Source organism: Phyllopteryx taeniolatus, chromosome 23, assembly GCF_024500385.1.
Source record: "Phyllopteryx taeniolatus isolate TA_2022b chromosome 23, UOR_Ptae_1.2, whole genome shotgun sequence".
In the NCBI taxonomy this organism is placed as follows: domain Eukaryota; kingdom Metazoa; phylum Chordata; class Actinopteri; order Syngnathiformes; family Syngnathidae; genus Phyllopteryx; species Phyllopteryx taeniolatus.
The window spans coordinates 4,813,928-4,831,947 of NC_084524.1; the positions used below are offsets into that span (position 1 = coordinate 4,813,928).

The 18,020-nt window shown below is 45.3% G+C and overlaps 1 protein-coding gene across 3 annotated transcripts in view; it reads left to right on the plus strand.

Moving 5' to 3' along the window:
* efnb3b (ephrin-B3b) overlaps positions 1 to 18,020 on the plus strand; it is a 50,578-nt gene that overhangs the window by 12,420 nt on the left and 20,138 nt on the right. For all 3 annotated transcript variants that reach the window (XM_061763771.1, XM_061763773.1, XM_061763772.1), the window contains one exon: positions 10,715 to 11,004. In XM_061763771.1, coding sequence (XP_061619755.1) covers positions 10,715 to 11,004 — 290 coding nt within the window. The remainder of the gene's footprint in view (positions 1 to 10,714; positions 11,005 to 18,020) is intronic.

Here is an 18,020-nt window from a genome sequence, read left to right on the forward strand (position 1 = left end):
ACTTTCGCACAGCGGGCGGGCGTGGAAATCCAATTGTGTCTTTTCTTTTCTTGCCTTTTCAAAAAAAACTAAAACCCAGCCAATTACAGCACTCGTCATTCTCCCCTTACTCGCCGCCTTCGTTAACAAGCAATCTCGTTAATGTCACTGGACCTATTTCGCCCCCTCCTGCTGTTCTCTCACATTCAGGAAAACGAGAGCAAACGTTGAGATTCACAGAAAAGCGTCCATCGCAAAGATGGTGTATATGAAATTTGTTTAAAAAAAAATAAAATAAAAAAAATTACAGTAATCCCTTGTTATATCGCGCTTCATTTATTACAGATATGTATATTTTTAACCTTACCTTACTGAGTACCTTACCTGTTTAAAACACAAGCCGCTGTCAGAGTTTTATGAAATAAATTCACCAATACCAACCTCAGCCTGACTAATAGCAAATGCAACACACTTGTAACAATATCGACAGGAGAAATGCAAGTTGGCATTGATAGACATGTATGAAATTTATATAGTAATGTGATAAATAATTTAGTTGCTACTTCGCGGATTGCATTTATTGCGGGGGTTTTCGAGAGCGTAACCCCCACGATAAACGATTGTTTGCTGTAGAAATACATCGACTCTCCTGACCTGGTTGCTTTTCCCCCGCTTTGCGCCGCTGAGTGGCTGGCGAGGCCGCGGCTAAATCTGCACCGCAGCCCAGACGCTTCCCGTCGCGCGCGCGTGTGCGCCCGGAATGAATAATGTCCAGCCATTGAGTGCCGTAAATTATTCAGAGGCTTCATGCGTGGAAACATTATAATTCCATGTTGAGAATGAATTAGCCTCCGTTTGGCCCTCAGGCACATTTCTCACTCAACCTCAAGGCCTCATGGGAGATTAAAAGTGCCAAATGCCATTGAAGATGGACCTGCGCTTTTTATCCCAGCCATGTTGAGTGGCCAGCAGCACCTGAACTGTTCGACTGTGTGGTGTCTGTGAATGAAATTACACCGCTGGTCCAAGTGCCCGAAAACAATTGAATGGCTATAGCCCATGTCATGTGACCCGTATCCCATATTGCACGGAAATGACTACACGAGCGTCATTTGGAGGCCGTGACAACATGGAAGTAAACGATAGTACATGCATAATAATGACGTTCACACCATAGCTATGAAGAGTAGCGACGGCAGCGTGCTGTAGCAGCCCAGGTAACCTACGTGCCTCGGCGGCGGCCATGTTGGGGAGGTCGACGACCCATCCTGACTTGCTTATTTCCCAACCCATTTTCATGAGCTTAACTTTTTCGACAACGCCAAAGCGTGTGCTATCAATATGTAACATTTGGGGGGAAAAAAAACAAAACTAAATATTTTTACAATTTAAAGGTTACTCCCAGTACTGTTGTCGGGATCGTACGGCGTTGTACGCAACAATACGCCGCACAATGTGCCGGCATTCTTGGTCTTTTGGTTTTCTTGCCGTTCACACACACGGGATGCGCTGACGACTTTGACCCTCCTAGCTTAGCGTCGCCCGAGGAATACAGCTTTAAAGGGTCGTGTTGTAGCTTCCTATTCATATCTGTGGTTCGCACACTCGCAGCCGACAACGAGACGTTCTCACGGCTGACAACGAGGCACTCGAAAGCGGCCACACCAGTCGACGATCCGAAGGGAAGATGCATTCTCGTAGGCTTGGCTAGCAAGCTAACTGCATGTCACAATTGCACCGGATAGTCACTGATCTGAACAGGGCGTGACTGAAATGGTGAAAAACAGTTTAATGCCAGAGCTCCTCAACTGAGCACGACAGAGTTCTCTCTTTGCATATAATGTACTCCAATCAAACCAACCCAAACCTAATTTTGAAAAATTCAGAGTAAAGGTTTTGTGTCACCAGATGATGCTCCTCTACTTCTTATTGAGTTTTGAACTTGAATTGAGTTGACAAAGTAAGTGCGTTAAGGGGTGCGTCAGCTCGCAAGGAACTTTGAACTCTGTGATAAGAGTGCGCTGGGAGGACAGACGTGTCAACTAAAAAACAAATCAAAAGTTAGAGGAATGTGCCCCAGGCTTAACCTGCAATTAGCGGGCTATGAATACTAACTGGGCTGCGACATCGCCGACGCCGTTTGACCGCTGACTGCACGCACAATCGGAGCCTCCGCCGCTCATTGGCGCTTTGGGCAACAGATGACACCATCTCGGCCAATCGGCCGGCGGATGAGGGTGCGGGGCGACAGAGTGTCAGCCGGACCACATGCCCCCCCCCCCCTCACCCCTCACAACCTCCTGCAATTGTGAGGGTTAATCTGCTTTGTGTGCCTGCACGCAGCATCAGCACTCAAGCGAGACCCGTGACCTCTCACACCCGATTGTGGGGATGGGCCGGGACAAGCTTTCTTCCACGCCGAGCAGCTTTCCCACCGTCTCGTGTCGAATGCTCGATGGTGGCATCAGCTTTACAGATAGCGAAATATTCTTCAAAAAAGAGGCTTCAAGCTGTTGAATGCCACTCCCATTGGAAGTTTACTGTCAAATTTAACATAAAGAGAATTACACTTTATGTATTGAAACAAATATTTTTCCTTATGAAACTTTGCTAGCTTAATGCTAATACACGATGCAAAGCACCATCAGTGGGCTAACAAAGCTAGCATTGATGTTGTGCTGTTAGAGATATTACGTGCAAACGGACGATATAACAATACTTACAGGCATATATTGTTTATCCTCTGCGAAAAATAACGAATATTACTGCAGCTTACTGAGCAGTTGTGACAGTCTTTTTCGTGAATACGTGTATATATTATATTTCCGAGGAGTCTCCTGCTGTGGAGATGTTTGCGGGAAGGCGACACGACCTCCTGGGAGAGCCTGTCAAACAATAAGCGCGGACTAAAAGTGTATTTCAACACTCGTTTTCTATTTCATCTCCGTAATGATTTGGGCTTCTACAGTCTTTTCATGTATATTTGACTGTGTGTTTGAGTTTCTTTTTTTTTTTTTTTTTTTGCAACACTCCCCACTCGGGAGCCCAGAGGTTGAGCATGAACACACACACACACACACACACATGCACTCGCCTCCCCAGCTGAGCCGGCTGTCTATTTATTCCTCGATTCATCCGATTCTTTATTTATTTTACACGGCCCTTCCTAATGCAAATAGGGTTTGGATGCTCCCTGCCGAACTGGGGCGCAGCACGGGACCCACGGTGTGTGTGTGTGTGTGTGTGTGTGTGTGTGAACCAGTGAGTAATAGAGCCAAAGTCCTTATCTGTCACCAGAGAGCTCCCTGGCTCTCTCTCAGCTGTCAATCATCCAACCCTGGAGACAAACAGTCAGCTTCAAACATAGGCAGAGAGGTTTGTGGGGGAAGGTGTTGAGGATGAGGGGATGAAGGAGCACAGGAGGGGAGGTGCGGATGAAGGAGGTGAGGGGGCGGGTGGCAGGTGGATGAGGGAAGTTGAGGTGGATGGTCAAAAGATGCCTCCATGGGACCGACGGACCTGTGGAGCGCTCCAGGAATTAGACAGCCCGCCCTCCCATCATTCGCAAGCACGGGTGACTTTTTCACACCGCACTTTAGTAGCTAAAGTGGTTGAGAAGTGGCTGAAGCACACTCCCACGCACACACGCACATTCTGACACCCATAGCGCTCTTCAATATCTTGACAGGAGTGGATGGTGGTTTTCATGACCTGAAGCTGCTCTCTTTTTATATTTTCTTTCTGGCGCCTTGACTTCAACTTTAGTTCGTTTTTGTGACCGAGCTCGAAAGTCGTGAAATGCAATAGTGCGTTTTGTTGATCGCAAGCGTCTCACTGAATCAAGTCTGCCCGCGCGCAGTACGAAGATGGAATAGTCCATTTCGTGAGAGGCGGTTGGGGGGTTGGGCACTGGAAACGATCGTGATAGATTAACTCATTCACTACCAGCAGTTTTTAAAGCAGTTCCAGGAGTTTTATAGCATTTTGACAGGATCAAAGAATGTGTTCTGTGAGAATATGAGCACCGAACCCGCCAAAGGAAAGAGTTGACTCTTTTCGGTTTTGGTTTGGGGGTCGTGGGGGGAAGGCAGCCGAGGGTTTCGAGCCCAAATGGCTTCAAGATGCCGGAGTCCGACCAGCATGGGGAAGCGGGATTGTGGATTTAGCGCCATGCCCCTACTAGAATGCAAACACAATCATTGGCTTGGCTCTCATTAGGTGTACCTAATCAAGTGGCCTTTGAATCCCGAAAAGATCCTACAGGGATTTTTGTATTTGTGCGCAGCGACACCTTGACGTACAAGTGCCCCAAGTTCCGAGTTATTGCAGTAAATAACCGTTATTTGATCGGTTTTAAACTCGTAAGCGCGTGTTTATTCTACCTTTCAAGTCCAAAGTGCTCTTTTGCAAGTTTATTTTGCGCAGTTGCACCGCACTTTTGGTTCCAGTCGACATCCCACCCACGAGTCTCCTGGCGCATATTTGGTGGTCCCGTGGGACCGCCGATGGATTACAGCGGACTGAGGCATCCTTAGCTAAAGTTTCAAACTCTTTGCAAACTGTGGCCTCTGAAGGGCGCGCACACACACACACACACACACACACACATTAGCAGGATCAACATCTCACCTCACTCCTCACCACCAAGTCGATGACTATTGGACGGTTCCTGTGTGTGTGTGTTGTCATGTGTCCACATATGCGTGTGCGCGCCCCATCCCAGGGTGACCTAATTAAATTAGCGAGGTGGTCGGCCTGAACAAGCTGAAGCTCAAAGACTCTTCACACGCCAGATGCCGCCATCCATTTAAGTATGTGTGTGGGTGAGTGTGTGTGTGTGTGTGTGATCCTCAGCACCATACTTCAACTGGGAAAACCTCAGTGGGGCTTTAAAGTGTGTGTGAATACACTCACACACACGTCAGGACCTACAGTGCTTCATCCACACACACCTCCACTAAAGCGCCTTAATGGGGACCAATCCAGACTTGTATAAATCAACCCCAGGAAGAAAAAAAAAAAAAAAGCAGATGTGGGCAAAGTGAAACTGTTCTGAGGTTGTGGGGAGACTAAGTGTGGCTTCACTTTCAGGTGACTCGTGATGCGCTGTGTCCCCGCTTGCCGATTCGCAATTCACTTCCAGACGTGTGGCTGACGTGGGCGGACATGGTTGGGAAAAAAAAAAAACATAAAATATACGGTGGTCGTAGCGCTTGAACTGCCGCGCGGATAGCTGAGGAAGCTTTTCCGGATGTCATATATTATATATATATTATATTGCTTAACACGTTCACTGCCATTGACGGCTTTAGAAGTCAAATATCAATGTTAACTGGGAAAGCTGGCAGTGAATGAGGTAAACACAACTAAAAAATGCACTTAAATGATTTGATTAAAATGTAATGGATATATGTTAAATTTTGTTTTTCCTAAATAAAAGTTTTACAATAAACAGTTCTTATAGATTAAGGTCAAATACAACTGAACTGTTGTTGGGCGAGATTCGAACCTCCAACTTCCGAACTGTGTCCTGAAAGATCACGTTAAGTTTTTTGTCAGTTCCAGGATCATTGCTGTAGACTTATTCTCATCGTATTTTTCCTAGCTAGAATTTTAAGAGCTGCAGAAATGCGTTGGCGGGGGAAGTTGTGATGAGATGCCGATCACGGAGCGTCTGCGACGGCGAGAGTCACAAAGAAGCTGTGAACAAAAAGTTCTGAGCTGGAGACTCCGAAGCGGAAACATGAAAAACACACACGCAAAAAATTAAGTCAGGAAGGGGAGGAATGCAAATGAGGATGATGATGGCAACGTCAAAGCGAGACAGGATGGGGGGGGGGAAAGTTCCTCCTGACCCGAATATGGCTGCCGTGCTCAAAGATGAGACGAAGAAGTCCTCCTCCATACTTTGCTTAGTTAGCTTGACGCCGCTTCAGCTTAATGCGATGCGCTCATCTGCCGCATTGTGTCCGACGCCGTACGCTCGGCTCAGCGGGAGCACCGCGACATTGGAGATGAAGGCCGTGAGGTACACGGTGTATGTATGTGTGTGTGTGTGTGTGTATACTTGTGCTCTTTGCAAATGTCAAGGCATCCAGCATGGCTCCAACCTGCAACTGCGCTGTGATTTTTACTGGATGTGACACCGACGCTGCAGCATTCCCAACTGCCTGCAGACAGAGAAATGTGTGTGTGTGTGTGTGTGTGTGTGATGACAAGGGCACAGTTACCTTCAAAGTCCCTAGGGGCTACCTAACTATTTTTGTATATATTTTTATTTTTTTTTAAACCTCTGCTTTCGGGCTGCTTGCTTGCTTGAGTTAGGAAGGGATGCAACAAGTAGCAAATTTCAGTGCAAATGAGAGGACAGTCCATAAAGTTAGCATCCATCACAAAGGCTGTTTAAAAAAAAAAAAAAAGTAGGGTTGCAAAAGTCCAGGAATTTTCAAAGTTGAACACTTTCTTCAGGTTTTTGGTCAGAAACTGGTCAACTGCTGGTTTACCAAAGAACAGAAAAAGGGAGTCAAAACTTCTTTTTTTTTTCTGGTGAAAGAAGAGAGCATAGTCTTTGGTTTTTGGTCACTTTGATTATCACCCAACAAAATATTTTGTGGGTTTTGAAAGATCAGTCAAAATGTTATGTACTGCGATGCCCTCGCATGTGAGCAAGGAGCGCTTTCAATTTTTCACGAAGGTCTGATGACAAAAATATGTTTTGATGCTTGAATTTGATATCTGTACTTTGCATGACCAGTTAGTTTCCATTGAAAGTTTTCAATTTTCAAACACTGCTTCTGCATCCCCCGCGCCACCTCCCGTCTGTCTCGCTCTCTCTCTCTCTCTCTCTCTCTTGCTTTGCTGGCCCGCACGCCCGCCCGCCACATGGAAGCTGTTAACGCTGCTGTCGTTGATCGCGCTCACCACAAACATTCCTGAGGGCTTTGCAGCACTGGCTGACTTTGCGGCAACCTCTCGCGCCTCTCCGCTTGTCCTCGCAAAGTTGGCGGGCCTGGTTTGCATATAGCGAATTGGAACCTTCCCACTGGTGGTCAAGGATAGACAGTTCCAATCGCTTTATTGAAGAAGCGGTGACAAAATAAACAAGAAAGCGCATTCGTAGGCTAACTTTTCCAGCGGCGACGGACACCCAGGCACTCAAGTCGCAGACTGCCTAATCGTTAGCCAGTTAACATTATGTAGAACGAGAAAAGATGACGGAAATAATACTTGCACCTCACGTGCATATTTTGTATTGGTATTGTTGTTTCATCATGTAAAATACATTTTAGGGCTGTCACTGTCAAATCTTTTCAGAATCATTTATCCTGTAGCTATTTCGTCCAGTACTCGAGTAGAGTACTAAAGTAGAGTACTACTAAAGTAGTAAAAGAGGGCTGGACTTTTATCCTTAAGATGCATAAGTTGGTATGACTATATGCTATAGACAGCAAAATCAGCCTTTGTTAAACGGTTTGCATTCAGGATTAGCATGAGCACACTAGCAATTCCAATTTTAGGTAGAAACCCCGCTAACTGCCATTCAGCTCACTCATACATCATGTTATATGTACATTATGCATGTAATAGTGTCTTAAAAATCACTTACAGACACTCCTCTGTGGTTTTTGGCAATGTTTTGCACTGGTCCAACAATGCGCCCGTGTGCAACAAATGTCCGTGTGGTAAACCTGGACAGTGGCCAAATGGTTTCGGGGCGGCGCGAATATGCTTTTAATTTAATTTAATTTTTTTTATTGCCCCGAGGCAGACATTTTTTGCGTCGACGGATTTTTGTGGTCCACTTAGCCGAGTCAGCCAAATCTTTTTTTCACAGCCATAATACATTTCTATGGGATGACTCAAATAATCGATGGGATGATCGGTAGAATAATCAATAACTTTCAGTATCCCCAACCCTACTGCTGGAAACGCGCTCGAAACAAATACCCAAGATGCCAGATAAGAAAGCACAACGATATCATTCCTGTCACATCCTCACTGAACGCAAAATGCTGAACTTAAAAAACTGCATACCTACTGGATGTCGTTTTTGCGTCTCCGCTGATGTTTTTGCCGCTCGTGTAAATGTAAGGTTAATGCTAACGGGCACGCTCATCCCATGATAGAAGCGTCCTGAGGGATCTGGGCCAGGCCTCGCCCTCAACTCTCATCAATTTCCACGACAAGTCTCTCTTTGCTGCTGCTCCAAATGTTGGTCCATCACACTCAAAGAGCACTTGTGCTCTTCTTCTCCAGGGTATATGCTTCTTTAATGAAGACACTAATAACCATTATGGATATTTAAAGCCGCTTGTCCGACCCACGCGCTCATGGACAGCGGGCAGTTCATTTGGAATAAAAGGACATTATCATCATGGATTATTCAAATGGAACAAAAAAAAAAAGTTTAGTGGCTCTAATTGTTTGTTTGTGTGTGCAATATATATGTTTTTATTCCTATTTCATGTACAGTGCGACCTTGAGATGCGATATGATTGCCCTTAAAAAAAACAAAAAAAACATTTGTAGGCATAAATAGCACTCTGTACTATTGTACTTTGTAATAACTTTTTAAAAAAATTTAATTTTTTAATTTTTTAAAGACACTACTAGATGTGAAATATGCCTGTTACTTGATGTATGAGTGAGCTGAATGGTCGTTAACGCTAGCGCGCTAATGCTAATCGCGAATGCGAAGCGTTTCGCAAAGGCTATTTTTGTTCTGTACATAGAAGTCCATGAGAATAAAAGGCATGTTGGTAGTTAAAAAAAAAAAAATGAAAAAAGGGGGCGGGGATTACTCGTGTGCGCAACGAAATATCCATTTGAATCGATTCTAAAAAGATTTCATCGTGGCAGCCCAAATATATAGAGTTAGGGTCGAATGGACTGTTACTTTCCTTCATTCGCCGCAGTCAGGTAAAAAAAAAAAAAAAAAAAAAAACACATTTGTGAAGGAATAACGACTGTTGTGTCAAAGGAGGAGGAATTGAACCCGTGTTCCTATGTATTACATATTCCCGAGCATCTGTTCCCCATTACACTTCTGATTGCTGCAGCAAAACATTGGAAAATGCTAGCAGCTGCGTCTTGCTTCGTGTCTTTTCTCCACTCCAGCCAGTGATTTAATCCAGCGCTCAGGCTTGGAATAATATTTCTCCTCAAAGATGCCATGTTTCCCTCCTCTTCATCCTTCGCGCAGACATTTTATTATTATTATTATTATTATTATTCCAGGAGATGGACAAACGTGTCGGTAAATTCATTTCGGATGTTTGCGGCGTTTTCAAAACGACGCGTCAGCTCGTGCTAACATATCGAAAATGCCAGATGTTTGGTATTTTCTCTCGTTTGTTTCATTTCCGATTTACAAATGGACATGTTGTACATAAATTACTCATTTTTCCTGCAGCCGATCGCTTTCCCGGACCCCCCCCCCGCCCCCCTCCGATCCCCTGCTGTGTGTTTGACGTTGTGTGTACATTGTGTGTCTGAAATTACACCGTGAGATTAGAGCGGACAGCTTTATGTGGATGGGACGCCATAAATCTAACCCGCCGCAAGAAAATGGCGGCGTGATCTTTCATTGTTCCCTTATAGAACCCCATTTTGTTGGCTCCGCCTCCCGCCAAGCTGTATGCATTCAAGGACAGTGAAGGTTGACATCGTGATCGATTTATTTACGAGGGTTACGCATCTATTTACTCAAATGTAAAAAAAAAAATATTCGATTTGTTTTTTCACAGCAAATGAAGGTATGGAAAAAGTATGCCATTTGGAAATTGCAAATGCGTCGGAACGCCTTCGCCGTGGATTTGATTCTTTTCAGCCCCGCATGACACACGCGCACATTCCACGCAAACAGACAAGTGGTGGCACCTGTGTGCCCAGCTCGGGATCCGCAATGGGCTCAGATTGCCGCTGTGGAATTTTGGAAATGTCCGTCGACATGCAGAGGAGAGGAGACACGCAAGTCCACCTTGCTTTTCAAATGTGTCAAATGGATGGGGAGGGGGCGGCGTTAGAAGACGCTCAAGGAGTGGGGGTCCCGGAGGTCGATGCTTGGGTGAAAAAAAATGATGTTTCGGCCCGGGAGAAGAAAAGAAAGCCCCTCCTCCTCCTTCTCTTGCACCCCCCCCCCCAAAAAAAAAAAAACTCCATCAGTGTCACCTCTGCCCCCCAACCCGTCCCACCACACCGCGTTTCAAAGTGCGGCCACATGAATAGCTTCATTGTTGACGGCTGTGAGTTTAAAAAAAAAAAAATGCAGTGAAAGGAAGCCCAAATGTTGCTCGTGAGTCCGCTCGGATTCTGGAAAGTTGAGATCTGGGAAGTGAAAAAAGTTTGTGACATTTTCCTTAAAACTTGGGTCACTAATGCGTGAATTGTAATGTGGGGGGAAAAAAACTGGAGGTGTTTATTTCGGAATCCCGTTATTCACATTGAACATGAAGCGTCAACAGCTATGTCAAGGCTGAGAAGGATTGTCGGTGGCGAGTGTAAAATATGTTTCCCATCTCGCAACGGATCGCTTCCAAGTTGTCTTCTGTCCGTGGTGGCGCGAAAGTTGTCTGCCGTGGTGTACGTGTGTCAACGTAGCGTAACGCAATCCATTCCAGGAGGCGCCGCATCGTACGATAAAGTCACTTCGTTGTCAAATGCCCAATGCATTTGGTCCAACTGAGACTGGATCCGAGAATCTGACCTGACGACTTCCTCCCGCCGTCCCTTGCAGGTTTCGAGACGATAAGGGCTACGTCCTTTACCCTCAGATCGGCGACCGGCTGGACCTGATCTGCCCTCCGCTGGACACGGCGCGCTCCACGCCCGAGTACGAGTTCTACAAGCTGTACCTGGTGTCGTCGCGGGAACAGGCGGACCGCTGCGAGGTGACGGGGCCGCCCAACATCGTGCTGACGTGCGACGAGCCCACGCGGGAACGCCGCTTCACCATCAAGTTCCAGGAGTTCTCGCCCAACCTGTGGGGCCACGAGTTCAAAAGCATGCACGACTACTACATCATCGGTGAGTGCGGCGTGAAGTGAATGTGTTGCTCGCTACGCTTGATCTCTGATTGGGGCCCGACTGCGTTTGTTTATCACGCTGACGGTCGTTAAAATTGACGTTAACATCCACGTCATAGCATACTGGTGGGTTGCCAGGTTTAAATTTAAAAAACAAACAAAAAAAACTTATAGTAACTTTTTAGTAACTGAACAAATGAAATTAAAAAAAAAATAAAATTAAGCTAAAGCGAGAACCAGCTGGCGGCTGTGACAGTTTTAAAAAAATAAAAATAATTTCACGTGTGCCTGTGGATGAAGTAAAATGTGCAGAGCAACTGTCGCCAAAATGCATCCGATCGACGTGGATGGGGCGAGGTCAAAATATCCACTCTCTCCTTTATTCTCACCCACTTCCTCTGTTTGTGGCAACCTGCTTCTTCCTTGACAATTGCGCCATGTTTTTGTGGTTCAATGCGGTCTGCCGGTGTTTTTGCGCATTTGAGTGTCAGCGTCCAGTTTATCGGCCCCGTTTGTTGTTTGCGTCAACCGCAAAAGGCGAAAACGGGTTTCGCTTTGGTCGATTCGGTGCAGGTTGTTCGGGCCTCTCTGGTACCTGACGATGAGATCATCAAGGGAAGCCGAAGGGAGGAGGGGAGGAGGAGGAGGGCGTGGGGGGGGGGCATTGTTTTATTCTGTTTTATTTTCACACACAATGCAAAAACACCTCAGGAGTGAGAGTGAGTTGTTTGGTTCTCTCCTCCCACGCACCTCGCAGGCGGGATGCACTCAGGTGCGCACACGCTATGTCTGTTCACTTCCTCTCATCTGCGGTGAGAAATGCAAAAAAAAAAAAAAAAAAAAATTTAAATAGATGAAGAGAGAGAGGGGAGGAAGAGCGAGTCCTCGCTCTGCTTTGTGTCGGGTTCGACGTTTAACCGTGATGGGATGAAAAATCATTTGTTTTTTTTCGATAGGTAAATACCCCCAAACGCACATTGAAACGTATTCAAATATACTTTTTAAACATTGTAAATGTCGGTGAAATGCAATTGCAATTTGAATAGATTTGTCAAGACAATTTAAAAAAATAAATAATAATAATAACGTTTTTTATTCTTTTTTTATTTTTTATTTACAGCTTCTATATTTGAATCCATGTCCCTGCTGATGTGGGGGGGGGGGGGGGGGGGGGGAACAATACATTTCAAAGCTTGTTTTGCATCAGGAGAAATAAAGCAAATCCCACAAGGGGGAAGAAAAACAAAAGTAAAACTTGCTTTGAATGAAGTCATTTTCTTTTTTTGCATTTTCTGTCAACCAAAGAGAACTGTGGATTAAAATCGGAAATTGGCCTTTGTGAGAAAAAAAAAAAAAAACCCCGAAATAAACAAATCGGCAATTTCATTTGAAGGCCGTATCGCTCAGCCTTAGTGTGTGATTGAAAAATCCTTTCCTTACTTGATTTGGTCTTCCCGTGAGCAAGCCAGTTAACATCCGACACTTTTATCACCTCGACGCACACACGCGTTGCTCAGACGCATCGATTGACAGCTCCAGCCTGATCGATGGAGTCCGGAGGTCGCGCACGCATGCGCGCAGGCGCACACGCACACACACACACACACACACACATGGATAGGTGTGAAAGCAGAGTAGCTTAAAGCGCAGAGCATCTGGCGCTGATAACTTATTGATAACGATATATGAGCTTTAATTGGGATGGGCGCTTAATGAAGAGCAGCGCGTATGGTGTCCCGTTTAATGACGCTGCCGGATCGTTAATAACCGGCTCATCGAATGACGCATTTCGGGGCCTTAGTGACTTCAAGATGGCCGTACGAGGGGGATACGTGCCTGATAGCCTTCATGCCTTCATTTCCAGACAATCTCCAAAATCACTGCTATTCAGGAAATAATCTTCCCGGATCAAAGGTCTTAGAGCCGCGAGCGATGCAATAAATCAAACGATAAGCTGACTAAGCAGTTTAATAGGTGGGAATTAATCTGCGTATTACAGCAAGTATTACGGTGATCCATTTTGAACAAAACCCAAGCTTACGCAAATGTTTCTAACCAAAGTATTGTCACTTTCGATCTTGAGCTGGCATATCGCCGCACGGCTCCCGCAGTTATATGACACTTCTCGGACAGTTAAGCGTTAAAAAAATAAAAAAATAAATAAAAAAGAGAATAAAATTGTATTTATTTATTTTTTTTAAAATGAGACAGTAGGAACGATTGTTGACAGGGGGAGTATGAAACAGTCCCGCGGAATCACGCACCTGTTGCTCTCTGAAAGGTCCATAATTTGATATAGACGATCAGGATATTCCAAAATTGGCACGGAACATTGTAGGTGCGCATGGAACATGAACAGTACGCAAGGGTTAATGACTTGAAACTCACAAGCACGCTATTGCGTGGTCATCACTGACAAGTACTAATGGCTTCATTTACAAATCGAGCGGCGGCGGCGGCGGGGATTTTCATCTAATGACTTTGTTTTGGAAGGTCACTAATGTATTACAGATGCCACCGCTGAGTAATCAGATTACTCGAATCCCATTAAAAGCCATTCTTTTCTTCCTTGCACCCCCCCCCCGGGGACGGGAGAGAGAGAGAGCGGCAAAATTGATTCGTCATACTCACTGATGGATGTTTTCATTCATAACAGGTCAGAGTTTATGTAAGCCTGTGTCCTCATCTCACACACACACACGCGCGCACACACACATGCACCACATCTCACGCGCAAACATAACATAGCATAAACATGCACACATCGACTGAGATACAGAGAAACTGGAAGAGTCACAGAAAGGCACCCGAGTGGAGATCCTCGGAAATTTTCAAGGCTCAAACGTGTGATGTGAACTTTGCCGTTCACCTCCTTGTTAGACAACAGCAAGCAAAAATGACGGAAACCGAATTAGTATGATGAGTAGACGAGTGTCTTAAAAAAAAAAAAAAAACGCAATCCACACGTGTCTTACTACTTCAAAAGGATTCAAACGTGACACACTCATGTGTCTGCAAACACGTCACGGTGAATGATGGCCGCCTCACAGTCAACATACATTTGACCTTGTGTGTGTGCGTGTGTGTGTGTGTGTGTGTGTGTGCGTGCGCGCGCGATCTCCCTCACTTTACCGCACACGCACTTGACCACCGCTAACGAATGCACACTCACATCGGCGCACACGGGGGGGGGGCCTTCCCTGATTATATGCACGCACGCACACACGCACGCACGCACACACTTACACGAACACGGACACACATTCGTAGCTGTAAACATCCTCAGAAATAGCTCCAAAAGTTTGCCGACTCGTTGTAGTGAGCAGGTCACACACTGCGGGACTGCTGTGGTGTTGTTGCATGCTGAGACAGATGGTGTGTGTGTATGTGTGTGTGTGTGTGTGTGCACGCGCGCGCACAGGTTTTGTTGACGTGTTTCGTGAGTGCGCATGAATGCGGACACCAACCCCCAACGCTCCCCTCTTTGCCCGCGTGGGCGCGAATGAGCGAGCAACCGAAGGACTCCCAGCCGGGCTTTTATGCAGCAGGAGCCCCGGGGCTTTGCGGAGAGCCTGGTGCTCGCCGTCACACAAGGACCCACATAAGCAACAAACTTAAAATGAATAATAGAAGAGTGAGTGGACTCTAAAAGCCGTGTGTTTTGAAGTCATTAATTGTGAGCGCGCGCGTTTGTGTGTGGTCTAATTGTTTGACGTCGCAGCGCAGTACGGCATTGTCAAAGTGTTCAATAATGCAGGGCTTGCGCGCTGAAATAAATGACACGAGCGGCGGCGGATCCGGTTTGGAGGGATGAGGAGGGTGAAGGTGAGCGGCAGATGAAGAGGTGCGAGGGGGGTGGAGAGATGCGGCTCCGACAAAAGACAAAAGAGGAGACGATGCGGCGGGGAGGAAATCTGCACTGCGCAGTCAATGAGCTGCGCCCGCCGCCTCCACGTGGGATGCGCGCTCAGGTGTGTGAATGATGGAATCCGGGGAGTCCTGAGAAATGTATAGCTGCTGAATATTTGATGGTGTCGAAAGCCTTTTGACTTGTTGACGCTTAAGTGCAAGGAAAAGGCCAAAAAACAACAACGACCGAATTCTACCAATGCACATATTTGACTTCCTCTCGGGGCACAACACCAAACCAAAATGTCACAAAAAGCATCTACGGCGGTGCCGTGAGATACGAGTGGCCCGACTTGCAATTTTTTTCCAAAAATCGTTCAAGTTGTTTATTGCCTCTACCAGTTGAAGTTTACTAACAAAGAAATAAAATTTTTCAAAAAAAAAAAAAAAAAGCACATAACTGTGCCTTAAAGTCTGCAGGCTTAATGTGGACACATAATTGGAAATGCCATAGATGGGCTAAAAAAAAAAAAAAAAAAAAAAAAAAAACAGCATCTCTGTCGTGGTGTTAAAACTCTTTAAGAAATGGATATTTGAACAAAACCATGGAGCAACACACGTAGACAAATAATCCAATGTTCACAGGGTTATATTCATTCTCCTCTACGAAGAATGACAAATATTACGGCGTCTTTCGGAGGTGGAAGAAGGAGCAACACAATCGCCACCGAACTGCAGCAAAAAATATATCGAACACTGTTCACTGTCTTTACGTTCAATTTAATTACATCATCACTGTATGTTTTTAGAAACTACATTACGATCGAGTGCTATTTTTATGAAAAACACTTTACGACAATGTTTTTGGGTGGCTGCAACAATATATATATATATATATTGGGGGGGTGGGGTAATTTCAATTGTAGTTTAATCCGGATCGAATGCAAAATCTCGGAACATGTTCAGGTTTTGTACTTTCCATATCCCAGATGAAACTTGACCTCCTTGCAGCTATTAAGATGAAAATGGAAGCTCATTGATTTCAGCAGCCTTTGCCCAGGTGTCTTCCTCAGAGTGCCTTTCGCTTGAGAGCACGTTTTCCAGCCTCTCTTGAGCTTTATAAGTCATTCATCTTCATAGAAAATCCAGCTCTCTCCCTATGGCCCGGTTCCATACTTGAGTCACTGGTCTGGAAAAACACTTATTGAAATTTCAAAGCAAAGTTTCTTCATCGCAAATGACAAATATTGCCCCGGCAGTGGAGAGCGTTCCATCCTGGACCTCCGTGAATCTCACTGTATTTTTATTTATATATATATATATATATATATATATATATATATATTTTTTTTTTTTCTTGGTAATATCACGTGACACCTATGAGGCGTTTTAGTGGGAGAAAGCAGCTCGGCCTGGGGTAGGCTGAATAAAAGTGACACGGGGCGAGAGAGAGGGATGATTTTGACAAGAAAAACAAACGAGAGCGAGGAGGAGAGGAAGGGGAGAGAAAAGACGCAAAAAAAAAAAAAAAAAGTCTGTGACAAGTGTAAGTATGAGAAAGTGACAGATCGCCGGGTTGATTTAGGTCAGCAATCAGAGGCCAGCTCCTGTCTGTTGTGAGATTGTGTGTTTGTGTGTGCGTCTTAGTTGTGTGTGTGTGTGTGTGTGTGTGTGGGGGGGGGGGGGGGGTGATTACATGCGAGAGTGTGAATATGTCTCTCCTGCTAAAGGTCACACACTGAAGAATCCCTTCTTAATTGGATCGGGCCTGGTTAACATTATATGATTCATTTAACCTTTGTGCATTAGGTTGCTCTCTCTCTCTCTCTCTCTCTCTCTCTCTCTCTCTCTCTCTCTCTCTCTCTCTCTCTCTCTCTCTCTCTCTCTCTCTCACACACACAGACACACATTTCTCACCGCTAACATAGACAAAAGCGCTATTGTGTGCAACCAGCCTTCCCCTAAGCAACCGACTGTGTGTGTGTTTGGAGGCAGGGGGGTGTTTAAAACAAGCGCACCTCACCAGCTGACCTCTGCCACCAGTAGACAGCATTAGTTCACTAATATAACGCTTGATTTAGTGGCCAGGATCACACAAACATGACCCCCCCAATCAACTTCATGGACAAATTCATGTACACATTCTGAGCTCGACACAAAAACAACAACAAAACAGGCTTACTCAAATGTATCTAACTTATTTTCCACTCGTTATTGTCCCAAAAAAAGTTCGTGTCCAAGACCGTTAATAGAAAAGCACATTTTTAGCAAGCAGATCTGTATTTTTAATTGATATTTTGACAGTAAGCTAAAATGACTTGAGCAATTTTGCTATTAGGCTAATGATATGGATATCTTTAAAAAAAAAAAAAAAAAAGACTAAAGATGAGACGAAATAGTATCTTTTGCTTGTCTTACCCAGCAATTATTTTATATCTGGAAGCACGTTTTTTTTTTTTTTTTTCTCGAACGCTGCAGCGCCGGCCACTCAGACCTCCGCGGGGGCGGAAATACAGTTTTAGACGTAGACGTTCGGTCACAAAGGAGGAGACATGATGGAGCGGGAAGGTCCACCGTCAAACAAACAAGGACAAACAATTGGCTGCAAATCCTTTTGAGTCACCATTTAAGCGTTCTAATTGCTTCCAAAACTACACAAAAGACGTCATTATCTGTGCGTGTGTGTGCGTGTACGCGTGCGCGGTGTTTGTGTACGGAAGAGCGCTTCATTAGCTGTTGACTCGCTCTCCACTAATCTTCATTGTTGTCTTGTACTTTGGCTACATTTCACCCCAAATCACCGCGCCGCCAAGGTCACGACCCCTCGGGGCCCATAGGCCGCACTTCATTGGGCAGAGTGACTCATTAGCCGTTACTGTTAGCAATGATTGTTTGTGGTTTTTCGCACATGATTATTCACAGCAAAATACAGGAGGAGTTTATCTCCTGTACTTTGTGATGATCCAAATTAGAGGCCTTGGGGGAGGTCTGTCCGCTCACAAGCGCTCAAATATTCTCAGTAGATGCCAAATGAATCCCCTCGGCTGCCCCTTAGGGGAATTATCGCCCGTAATACCGCACATCTGCTCTTGTTCTATCCGCTTATTATATATTGATGAAGTCGAGGGTGGATAATTGAATAGCGCCACCGTGGAGGTGCGGGGGCGT